Source organism: Phocoena sinus, chromosome 4 (genome assembly GCF_008692025.1).
Source record: "Phocoena sinus isolate mPhoSin1 chromosome 4, mPhoSin1.pri, whole genome shotgun sequence".
In the NCBI taxonomy this organism is placed as follows: domain Eukaryota; kingdom Metazoa; phylum Chordata; class Mammalia; order Artiodactyla; family Phocoenidae; genus Phocoena; species Phocoena sinus.
The window spans coordinates 132,262,261-132,275,274 of NC_045766.1; the positions used below are offsets into that span (position 1 = coordinate 132,262,261).

General features: G+C 43.2%; 1 protein-coding gene across 4 annotated transcripts in view; it reads right to left on the minus strand.

The window, feature by feature from the left end:
• Window positions 1–1,848: 1,848 nt before the first annotated feature.
• TIAM1 (TIAM Rac1 associated GEF 1) overlaps window positions 1,849–13,014 on the minus strand; it is a 206,308-nt gene continuing 195,142 nt past the window's right edge. For all 4 annotated transcript variants that reach the window (XM_032631281.1, XM_032631279.1, XM_032631280.1 and 1 more), the window contains 4 exons: window positions 12,760–12,862; window positions 10,222–10,309; window positions 8,106–8,278; window positions 1,849–4,297 (listed from right to left, as the gene is read on the minus strand). In XM_032631281.1, coding sequence (XP_032487172.1) covers window positions 3,828–4,297; window positions 8,106–8,278; window positions 10,222–10,309; window positions 12,760–12,862 — 834 coding nt within the window. In that variant the 3' untranslated portion in view covers window positions 1,849–3,827. The remainder of the gene's footprint in view (window positions 4,298–8,105; window positions 8,279–10,221; window positions 10,310–12,759; window positions 12,863–13,014) is intronic.

Consider the following 13,014-nt stretch of genomic DNA (forward strand, 5'->3'; position numbering starts at 1 on the left):
TTCAAGTCCTCAATTTTCCCACACTGACAGATTCAGAAACTGGAAGGCAGCCCAAACTGCCTAATTCTCACTTATACCGAGTGCAAAGTGTTGGAATAGTTGCATCAGGTGTCCTTCAGTTATCTCCCCAAAGAAATACAACGGGTACAGGAAGAAATCTTTTTGTATCTTAAAATGTATATATTGGTACAGCAGAGCCTGAATATACTTAAAAAGGTATGTGCTCCAGATCACTGCTCAACATCAAAACGTTTAGAGACTGCCAAACCAACACTTCTCAAACTTGAACATGCATATGTATCACCTGGGTATCCTGTCAAAATGCAGGTTCCGCTTTAGTAGGTCTGGGTGCACTCCTAACAAGCTCCTAGGATCTGACGCTGATGCTGTTCATCCAGGAACCGCTCACCTGTGGCTGTGAGAGGAACTCTTTTATTTTAGGGAAGGCAGGCAGAGAAAACCTATTCACCTGGAGGGGAGGGGTGGGTGAGGTCAACTTTGACGGGGAAGGTTCTTAAGGGATTGGGGAGGAGTAAGATCTGGGGCTCTGAAAGGGAAAGGTGAGGCAGCCCAAAACCGCATTTACTTTTTCTGTGAGCCTGTGGAAGACTCAGGCAGCAAGACCCCCAGGGACAAAATGTAGAGGCAGATCTTGTGTTCAAGAGCTCACCCGCCCAGGTCAGTCTAAGCTCTGCACTTCACCCCAATTCTTCCCCAGGCACCCCTCTCCCTGCTCGCACCAGGAGGGCGCAGGATGCCGGAAAAGAGTGCTCAGCGTGGGTACAGATCCGTATCTGTGCTATTTCGTATTCTCCACTATCAGTAGACCAAGATATCGAGGAACTGTAATGTCTTTTTGGCGTTGTTGTTAAAACTTCAAGCTCTACTGACAAACACATCACTCACATGTGGAATCTAAGTTTTAAAAAATGATATAAATGAACTTACTTACAAAACAAAGACAGACACAGATTCTGAAAACAAACTTATGGTTACCAAAGGGGAAGCGTGGGGGGAGGAATAAATTAGGAGCCTGGGATTAACATACACATGCTACTATATATAAAATAGATAACCAACCAGGACCTGCTGTATGGCACAGGGGACTCTACTCAGTAGTCTGTAATAACCTAGATGGGAAAAGAATCTGAAAAAGAATGAATATACGTATACGTATAACTGAATCACTTTGCTGTACACCTGAAACTAACACAACACTGTAAATCAACTATGCTCCAATAAAATTTAAAGCAAAAACAGCTTCAAGCTCTACCGACAGCAAACGATAAACACCATTATCATCTCATTTATATGTGGAATCTAAAAAACAAACAAAAAAACACAAATAAACCAAGCTCATGGATATAGAGAACAGAGGTGGTTGCCTGAGGTGGGGTGGGGGGATGGGCAAAAAAGGTGAAGGACATCAAAAGGTACAAACTTCCTGTTACGCAATAAGCCATGGGGATGTAATAGACAGCATGGGGGCTACAGCTCATAACACTGTATTGCATGTTCGAAAGTAGCATAGGAGAGTGGGTCTTGAAGGTTTTCATCACAGAAAAATATTTTTTATAACTATGGATGATGATGGATGTTAACTAGGCTTTTTGTGGTGGTCGTTTTGCAGTATATACATTATGTTTAGTATCTGAAACTATCAATGTTATATATCAATTATACCTCAATTAAAAAGATTAAAAAAACTTCAAGCTCCACCAATTCCGCTTTCCCTTGATGGTCACGATATTTATGTATCCAAAAAAAAGGCATCCTTAGGTATCTTCTCCCACATATTCTACAGTTCATATCCATCCTCCCACCCAAAAAGGCACAGGACCGTCCAGACACTTTTCAATATTTTTTATTGTTTGACAGGCATTTACAACGTTCCATTCATAGACCTAAAAACATAAAAATAGACCTTCTTTCAGCTTATAAAAGAAATATATAAGAACTTTTGACATAGACACATCATGACCTTATGTACAAGAGACAATGGCACCCTCTCCAAGCACCAGACTTTCCAGCATTTTCAGACAAACCCGTTGCACTGGGACTGGTAAATGGGACTATTAGAAGCCTCTGCTTCAGTTTTCCACCCAGACACAATCGAACTGGAGATGAAATGGAACAATGCAGTGATACGAAGGGTATAGAAATCATCCTAAAGCTCTTTAAGAAAATCAGAAGATATAGCAAAAATTTAATAGAATAAAACTCTCAAAAGATCAAGCTCAAAGCCCTGGAAACCCGAAAGGGGAGGGATACAGGGTGGGAAAGCAGGTAAAGCAAGCAGGGGCACAAGAGCAGGATGGTCTGAACTCTCTATTGTCTGGAAATATAAAGTCATAACTGATTTTTATAAAATATAATTCCTAAAGCTACTATAAAATTCAGGTCTTTAAAGTACCTACTGATGTGTCAAACATCAAATAGATATTTTCCCCAAAAAGAAAGTTTTCTTATTATTTAAACCTTTCTTAGGAAGTGGACATTGTGAAATGGGAAAAAAAAAAAAAAAAAAGCTATAAACCTTTTTTTTAAAAAAAGAAAATACTGAAAGTGCTTTAACTTGTTTTTGTTCTTCCTATTTGGAAATCTGTTTAGAACATTCATTTTTTTAGCATGTTTACCCTGTTTTGTTGGCATGAAGAAGGTGTTAAACCCAAGACATGTTTTTGAAGAGGTGGTTTTGTTAAACGGTTTGGTTATGGACTGTCAGGGAAGGAGTAGGTAATCTATGGATGAAGATGCAACTGTGATGGGAAAACCAATGATCACCATGGCAACTCCACGAGGAGGAGTCTCCCCTCCCCCGCCATGTGCAACAGACACACACATTGCCCATCCCGGTGTCATGTTTAATCCAACCAAGCTCCCATCTCAAATAGAGATTCAAACATTTAAATTAAAAAAAAAAGAAAACAAAAACAAAGCTGCTTCTTGGGAAAAGTTTCTCCTAAGCATCTTGTTGGCCTTTCATATATAAATATAAAATCACCACGTCTCACTCTCTCTGTAAAAGGTAAAATCCTCATTTTTTTAAACTCAGAGTTACACTAACACTGTGTAAGTCTCATCTGTTTGTGCCCCCTGCATCTCAGGTAAAATACAAAAAATAGTGGTTTTTTTTCAAGTGATAAATTTGGATCTCTTTCAAGGAGTTTGGCATCTTTATAATTCTATGCAAAACTAGAACTTCCGAACACCGACATCGAGTAAGACCAGCCATAGACCTAAACAGAAGAGGAAAAAAAAAAAAAAAAGAAAAAGGCTCATGGAAACATAAATCTCCACCTTCTCCTCACACATTCTTAAAATACACAGATATTCTCAGACACTTAAGAGGGAAAGGAGTAAGAACACTGCAAGCTGTACAGTTGCTTTGTTTCCCCAACTAGGAGATGGCTCCTGGATTGATTTCAGATAGAATCTTTTATTTTTTCGTGTGCTACCCTTTAAACTAATCTGTAGTACATACTTCAACTCCTGGGGTAATTTGCTTTCCAGTGCTATAGAATTTTTTGTTTTTTTTGTTTTTAATTCTTTAGGCCCTGATTGAGAATAAATAAAAGCCCTTGGTAATATAGAGAGATAGGACTCAAGCTGATTTGGGATTCTTGAACAATTCTTTCCGATGTTGTTAGAAACGATAAAGTTGGGTGGCTACATGGCTTCAGAACAAAGTCAGCTGCCAAAACCGTGTGTGCAAGAGTGCGACTTAAAGGGAACATTCTCCCCCTCGCGAATCCGGGAGGGGCGTGGAGTAGGGGCGGGGCGGGAGACGTATCTACAAGGACTGTCTCTACCGGGGCACGTGGCAGTCAGATCTCAGTGTTCAGCTTCCTGGAGGGGGCAAAGTCTTCACGCCTAACCCAAATGACCTCGTCGCTCGTGCTCTCCGGGCCTCCGTTGACGCCCGAAAGGGCGGCTTGCTTCTTGAGCTGCGTCATGCGGGATGCGTGACTATCCAGGGCCTTCTGGCATCTCTCCCGCTGACTGATGGAGGCGGCCTGAAGCCGCTCCTGCAGGTCTCGGTCCGCCGCGGCGCCCTTCACGGACTCACAGAACTCATCATCGTCACTGAGGATGTCTGTCTCCTTGACGTCATCGTGCTCCTCGTACTGAGTAAGGTCAAACTGTTCCTCTACCCAGCGGTCAGTGTCCCCGCCCCCGGGGTGCTGCTGGGACTCTTTCTCCGGGCTGCTGGCGGAGATGGCATCAGAATCAATGGTAAACCTGTTTCGGGCCAGTCGCCGCCTCCTCCTCCCAAGAGACTTGCTTGGGGCGGACACTGCGCACACACACAAAAATATAAAAATAAAACGCCCACATGCTTTACGTGCGATGCAAATCCAGAAAGCAAATACAAGAAGAGGAAAGGAAAGACTACATGATATGCATTCAGGACCTGGATGTCGTTTGGGGCTTAAAGTCCGGATTTCACCAGTCTGTCTTGGGGTCTTTACCTTGCACAGGTGTCTGGACGTGGAGGATATCAGCTATCGATGGAAGGGCAAGGATGGGGAGCAGCTGGGGGCATCATATGGGTGGGTTGTAAGTTACGGGGGAAAGGGGATTCAACTCCCTCTGAAATAATTTCTCTACCCTGTGCACCTGGGAGACAGGGAGCACAGATTCTTGCTGCTGTCGAGTGCAACACTGATGTTGGGATTAATTAGTGCCCTCAGTTCCGACCATGGCCCATGCCACAGTGCTCTGGGACTCTCCCGGGGCTGTCCTAGAGTCATTTAGCTGGAATAAATCTTTAGTAAGGATGGGGGAGGCCTCCAGAGTTTCACTGTCTTTGTAGAAATCACCATGATATATCAAGGAGGGAAAAACACTGGTCCAAGTTATATTGCTTTCTAGAAAACTGAATGTAACATTTCTCGAGGATCTGCAGGTACCTTAAGGGCACAGCACTGTTTTTGGAGAAGCTAGAGAGAGAGTGGGTCTCAGAGATATTAAGTCCTCTTTCTGACAAAGACCCATGTGAACTTGAGGCTAAAGCAAAGGTGAGCCTTCGTCCCTCCCGTCTCTGTTCTGTGTATCCCCAATTTCTCTTCTACAAAGCAATTAAACTACCAGTGCCGGAGTGGAAGGAGAAATAAATAATACAACACCCAAGCAGCTGATTAACAAAGTGCTAGATAAAGTGACTAAGAGTTAAGAAAAACAAATCTTTGAATTCATTCTTTCACCCTACTGCCCTGTAGGAAGACAGTATTATTAAAAACAAACAAAAGACACCACCCAATCAAGCAAACAATCACACACACACACACACACACCACACACACACACACACACACACACACACGACACATGGAAACGCTGCCACTTCTCCCTCGATATTGAAATGTACCATGGGCTTTCCAGTGGGAGGCAGGAGCCTAGACACCACTTAGGAGCTACTTTCCTGAAATCTAAGCCTGAAAAACCATTCAACTGCTTCAGTGCTGCTAGAAGTAAGGTGACTATTCACAATTACTGCCAAATGCAGCCTTGACTTCAAATACAGCAGGTACAAGGTCAGTGAGCTGGACAGTGGTCTAAACTGGCACCTGCTCTGACCACCCTCTGTCCCAGATCCCTGTGCTTCCATCATCATTCCTGAGTGTTCTATCATCTTAAAGCACGGAGTAAATAGACACCACTCTCACTCAAGAAGGGGAATGAAAATCATTTCCAGGAAAAATGGAAAAAAGAAAGAATGAAAAAAAAACAAAACTACTACCACTACTACTATTACTCTACTGGAAAGAAGCAGAAATTACTGTTCAATTTTATCTCAGTACCACCAGAGTGGAGCCTGGCTCTCTCCAATCACTCTATTAGAATTACCTCAATTCCAAATTGGGATATTGGAAATATTTGTCAATGATGTGCAGGTTTAAGTATTTAGGAGTAAAGTATGCTAATGTCTATTCTAGAAATGTGTCAAAAGTAAGATGAGTTGATGGATGACAGATGAATATGTGACAATGAAAATATAAAAAGTATTACAGACAGTAGGTATGAATGTATACAATTCTTTCATTTGTTCTATATGCCTGAAAATTTTCATAAGAAAATGTTGGAAAAACAAAAAAATGTGTAGTTAGGTTACTGGCAGACATAAAGTGCTTTGAGACTAAGGGAGACTGGCTATTTGCCTTTACTGAGCAAAAAGAGAAATAAACTAGCTGGGTATTCATGACAATGCATAATGAAGCGTAAGAATAACCCAGCCAGGCTTCCCTGGTGGCGCAGTGGTTGAGAGTCCGCCTGCCGATGCAGGGGACACGGGTTCGTGCCCCGGTCCGGGAAGATCCCACATGCCGTGCCGCGGAGCGGCTGGGCCCGTGAGCCACGGCCGCTGAGCCTGCGCTCCGCAGCGGGAGAGGCCACAACAGTGAGAGGCCCGCGTACCGAGAAAAAATAAATAAATAAATAACCCAGCCAGCCTTACGGGGTTCCAGGAGACAATCTTTGATTCGAGTATTTCCACTGTTCACTATTAAGACTGACTAGCTAGTGCTGTGCCGACCCACTCCAACACCATTTTTAAATCATCTAATTTGAAGATCCTGACGATAGTGAGGTGCTTCAAAAGCAGAGTGATAAAGACTTTCTTCAGCCAAAAACGAGCCATCAGGCAAAAAATCTTCCTATCAGCCAAAGCCAACAGGCTCTGACATCAAGGCTCTCTCCCTTGATGTTCAAGATGATGGGGTAGGTTGTAGCAACTCTGTCTTCTTCCCAGAGGGGTCTCAGCAGGAAAACTTCTGAGTGTCCTAGACTAAAAATGCTTAGTTTCAAAGTAAATGCAGCTCCGACTTTAGGTTCCTCGATTAACAACAGAAACCTGACCAAAGACAGGTGGGGTTTCCTGAGGTTGGCACACATATTCCCAATCCTAATTAAATATATGTGGCAAGTGAAAGGAACAAATGAGACAATTCCAAGGTGAAGTTCTCTGCTGTGAGCTCTAAAGGGATGAGAAAGTTTTTTACATGAGGACTCCATGAGAAATTGTGGATAGGGAAGTATGCAAGGCACTGGTGAGCCCAGAAGAGTACTAGGGGTTCACCATACCAGATTTTCAGTGAACACTTATCAACTGATTGGAGAATAGATATAAGATAACTAGCCCCTTTACATTAGTTAAACTAAAGTACTTAAAGAGTATAATATACTCTGTCAGGGTTATGTCTATGAAAACCTTCAACCATTCACAGTACCATACCTGCCTCTTCAACACAATTGAGAACAGGCGGAAAATTCTTTAGAACAGAGATCAGAAGCCTTTCTGTCAAATGCAAAGGAAGCCTCTTTTATTGGAATCTTCCCTGCAAAATTCTGGACTGCCTCTTAAGAAAGGGGTGATTTAAAAATGTTAATGTCTTGACGTCATTAATACCTAAGTGTTATGAAAATATCTTTCTTCCTAGATAGACTTTAATGCCATTTACAGGTAGTAGTATTGATGTTTACTGCTTCAAGGTGGTAGAATAAGTCCTAAAAGAATATTTACCCTGGGACTACTTGAACTCCAGATTCCTCTTTTCTAATAGCAGCTCATGGCTTCCCTAAATGAACACGAAAGCTAAAAATAAAGTTGCAGGCCCAAGGTGAGGGTAAAAATCTGATGGGTCATCTGGTCTACCAAACATGGCCTCCTTACTGAGAGTAGGTATGGCTGTTGTTTCTCGAGGACAAAGCCATCACGTTCTCAGAATGGTGGGCTGTGACTATGCTGAGACATCACACACTGCTTTTTGCTGGACAAAGCTGGCTGTCATGCAAAGCAGCAACTCTCATTCGGCAAGCGGGCTAAGACAGCCCCTCTAGAAAGAGAATGCGCTCACTTCCCAGCTTGGCAAATGAGAGGGGAGCTCACCAGCCAGGAGGAGGAGGGCAGCGAAGGGAAAGCTTGAGGGAGGGCAAGAGGCTCAAACCAAGGGAGGGAGGCAAGGGCCGGGAACCTCACACCAGGGCAGAATGTACTCCAGCGTTAGCCCCCGCAAGGACACGTCTAAGTCTTGCTCAATGAGGACGTCAGTTCTACAGTGGAGTGGGGATGACAGGGATCTTGAACGTCTGAATCTCCACAGTACCTGCCCTGCTCATGGCTGGCCTGGCCCCTTTCAGCGCACACAATCGTTTTCCTCCAAAAGGGACATATTGCTGGGACGAGGGAAGGCTTTCGGTCTTCAGGAGCTGTCTTCTGTGCTTATCACGCAGGATGGAATGCACAGCCTTCAAGAACTCCTTTCTGCTCTCTGGGGAGCTATGAAAAGAAGATTTACACCGATTAGCGAAACAGCACTGAACACACGATGGAACTTCTGATGTTATCGGGTGCAGCCAAACAAATATCCCTGAGGACCAAAGGTTAAAGACTGAGGCCACGACTCCAATTTCACTGCCGACCAGCAGTGTTTTCACCGCCGGAGATACAGAACACATATTCCTTTCCCTTTATGCTTTGCGATTCATCTCCTGCAGGCAATTTGGGACCGAGCAGCCCACAAATGAATAGATTGACGGAGAGATGGATTTTGCACCACAAAGTTGCTAGATTCTGCTCTTGGCACTTAAGGCAGAGCCTTTCAGTCTAAAATGTTTTACAGACAAAGGAACCACAAGATTCTTGCTGCTCTGCGGCGCACTTGGAAACTGATGTCCCAACAACCTTCGTTTCCTCTGAGTTGTATATCAATGCCTGTTAAATATCAACACCTTCCGTGACACACGTCAACATGTAAATATTAAAGTTACATTGGTGAGAACTGGAAAATCTTCCCAACTTCCAATTTGCATGATAAAAAAAGTGCTTCTGAGGTTAGTTCTTTTTCTTGTTAAGTTCTTAATAGCTTTACCCAGGCAAGTTTTAGCTGGCATTCCTTATTACCAATGAATATGGCATCTCTACGGGCGGGTTCATTGGACCCTGTGGATTTATCAACAAAGTCACGAGCAGATTAGCCTAAATAGACTGTAAAGATGGTGCTAAACCACATGTAGATTATCTGAAAAAAAATTTCAATTCTAATTCCAACAGCTTCCTGGGATCTGGTTTGTTGATCCCTGTCACCCAACATCCAACAAAGAGGCAATGAAGAAACACAAAACATGGGCTTTGAAGTCAAACCCACTGAGTTTGAACTCAGTATTCATTTGCTATAAGGTTTTAGCCAAGTACCCTCTGTGAGCCTTGGCGCCCCATTTGTAAAATGGAATAACAGTAGCTCAGTCTGACTAAGTGAAATAATGCATGTAATCCCTCTTGCATCTCCCTAAATGTGCCTTCTTACTGTATCAGCAGCCACGTTATAAAATATTACTAACAACCATAAAATATTGATTCCGTTGAGTTTCTATTGTGTGTGTGGGCAACCCATAGTATACTACCCACGGTGTGGGATAAGTACTGAATAAATTACTAAGCACCTATGATAAAATTAAAGCATCATGGAGTACAGATCATATTGAAAGCCAAATGTATCAGAATGCTGGCTGTTGGCACCATTCAGCCTGGTGTCTTTAGGCCAAAAATAAGAGAGAGAGAGAGAACTGGCTGCACTTGAGAAAAGTACAATTCTCAAATTCTTAACGACAGAGCCCAAAAGGAGGAAGATGAGGAAGACGAGGGGATGGTGAGAGGAGGGAAAGAAGAAGAAGAAGGAAGTGGAAGCCCACGTCGTAAGTTCAGCTTCCACTCCAGATCCGTAGGTGAACCTGAGTCACTTGAGCCAGCCTCCCTAGGTCGAAGTTTCCCCTACACGACGAGGAATCCCAGCAACACTGCACACACCCTCACCTCCTCCCAGGTGACTCTCCATCTGCTGTACCTCAGAGATGTTACAGTATAAATGATGCACCCAAACACCCAAACAAAACATGAGACAACCATGTCCTTCTAACCCACCAAATGTACATATAGGAAGAAAGCCCTCGTTCGAATGTCAAATATATACGTGAAAATTCCGATTTCCTTTTAGAAAGATATTAACCAGGTTACTGTCTACATTCTGATAAAATGAGCTTAATTTATCCGATTACTGTTACTTGATAAGTGTTAAATAGTTTCTCAAGTGCACAAGAGAAAGAATGTAGCTTCTAGGGATGTACAGGCTGGTGTGCAGAACCCAGAGGCGTTGGGGACACCAAGCACTGTCAGATCCCTTCCCTCTGGGCGGCACCTCCCACACTTCACGGCTCCAGGCTCACCTGCAGCACAGGTGGAAGACCCTCTCCGGCCTCCCTTCAGACTCCGATTTTACGTGGACAATTTCACACACAGCATTTGCTTCTGCATCTAGAGAAATTAAAACAAGGACGAGTGAGAGTATGTTTCAAAGAGATTTATTTGCATTTTTACAAAAGCATTTCCCATGCTTTGGTGTAGGATTAAATAGAGCAGAGCCACATATGACCGAAGAAACTTCATTCCTATCCCGTGATCTCAAGAGACAAAATGATTGAGAACTTAATGGGCGTGAAGAAAAAGAATGCTTGGAAAATTACCAGTTGCTAAAATCTCCTTCTGGATGGTCTAAAAGGACAGTCAGTCAATCATATTGATGGAAAAACTGACCCTTTTAGCTGCACAGCCCGTTTGGCTGAACTATTTTAATTAAGTGATTAGTTGTTTTGGCAACAGCTGGACTAGACAGAGCCCAAGATTCCAGTGCTGATTTCATCAGGCCAGTGATATAAAGAGGCAGGGCCCTGCCATCTGCAGCACAGCCTTTCCCCTGAGCGACTGGGACTAGCGCCCTGGACAAGCGTGTCCTGGGAACGAATGGGGTTCCTCTTTCTCAGCCTGCCCACAGCACCCAACCTGAAGGAAGCCAGAATGGTACACTGAGAAAGTGAGAAACAGTTATATTTAGAAACAACTTCTAAGTCTTTCAGTGCCTGAAAATCATATTATTTTGCCGGGTTATTCATCATGAGTATTTATGAAAGAAACAGTTCACTGCAGACCTCAAGACTGCAGGTTGTGAAGTCTCATCCTTACCTAATGGTTCAAAACCCTAGTTACAAGCCCTCATCGTGCCCACATTATTTAACCAGGCAGGACCCATGTGCAGAGAGTTTCACAGGTTTTCCCAAACGAAGACGAAATCTAGAAATTTCCATCTTCTGATTCTCATATCCACTGGAATTTATTTCATAACAAGAGATGTGTTGGCTAGTCTCTGTAAGTCCATGAAAATAAACTTTTATCTTGATTTTAAACTTGATTTGAATGAAAAACCGAGGGCGGGAACGGAATATCATTTTCACAAAGATGGCTTTGTTTTCCAAACTTAAATTCTTCATGTATTTAGTCCTCAATGAAGGCAAAATTCCTGGCTAAGGAGCCTTTGCGGTTTGTTATAAGCATACGCTTTCCTATTTATAAACCAGGCGCGAGGGAACACATGAACTAGATAATTCATAATCTAAGATTGCAAAGTAAGACAATGCTAGTGTTTGAGTGCCCACACCTCAAAATATTATTATAGCTGTTTGTAGACCTATGATTTATAAGGGCCTGAAAATTCATGTGTAAATCAATTTTACAAATCAAACCAAAGCTAAAAAGGCACGAGGGTCCTCTGGGCCAGTAGGTTAGACAGAAACCTTCTTAAGGCAAATAATCATCCCCAATACATTTGCCAGACGTGGTTTCTGCATTTGAGTTCTCCTCCTGCAATGCGTAACAACTGAGAAGGAAGTGGCATCTACTTTAACTTGGGTGGGTAACTGGAGGTTTCCCAAATACTGCAGAAGGTTTTTCCTCATGACACTGGACTAGGGAAGAGGTGGCTCTATAAGGATTAGAGCCAATTTTATGGCTTATGGAGGTGACAAATGAAAACGGGGAGAAAATGAGTGACACCAACCAGACATGAAGAACTTATGGCTCGTGCTAGATGCCAGAAACACAAAAGAGAAATACAGATCCACTGTGTACCTGCAGAGGTCCACTTCCGTGGCCCCTCTTACAACCAGAAAGCTGTACCTGCTGTCCAAGTGGGACGGGAATAGGGGTGTCCCGAGAGTTTCCACTTGACCCCAAAGCTGCTCCCTCTCAGGTGTGCCCGGGAGAACCATTGCTGATTGCTCCTCCCTAAAACAGCCTCAAATTAAGCCCTGGATGGGGCCTCCGAGTCATAGCAATATTGGTATTCTTAGTCAATACCGTGCTGACATTCACTTCTCTTCTCATGTGCTAAAGCATCAACGAATCATCTTAGCAAGTACTTTCATCACTGCCTAACAACTTGCTTCACGGCTACTTGGGTCATAGAAAAAGAACTGACATTTCATGCTGATACAAAGATAAAGATTTGTAAGGCTTCAGGAAGAAAGAATGTATTCAATGGCGTTTTTTGTGCTTCGGGTGGTCTTTTTGGGTCTCCCAGTTAAAAGGCAAGTGAGTTATTTACATGGGCTTTGTCTGCTGATGGTCACAAAGATTCTTCCCAGAAGTACAAGACTCATTGCTACTTAGATGTGAGTCCCTGCAGTATTATTAATATATATAACAGAATGAATAGAATTCCTTGGAACAATATTAAAGGCACTACCTCCATTCACTTAGTTCATTCATTTAATAAACAGCTGGGTAAATAAGAGGCAATGGAGAGACTGAGGGAAAGGAAACTTAAGCACAGAAGGAAAAAGATGGTAGGGTGGTTAGAACCAAGAGTGTGGACTCAGAAAAACAATTCATACATACACAGAAATATGTACCCAACCTGTTTCAGAGTTTACCTGCACTTGCCAAAGCTCGAACCTGCAAAGCTTCGGTAGGAATCATGTGTCGAAATCGGAAGGGGTCCCAGTCCTCGTAAATTGAAAGCCTGTGAGATCCTACCTGCAGGAAGAGAAGGAACTAGGTGCGTGAGAAGTCTGTGCTCAGCCCGGACCAGACCCGCACACACTTTCTAAACCAGTGATGTTGCAGACATAGAGAACAGACTTGTGGTTGCCAAGGGGGAGGGGTATGGGGGAGGGAAGGACTGCGAA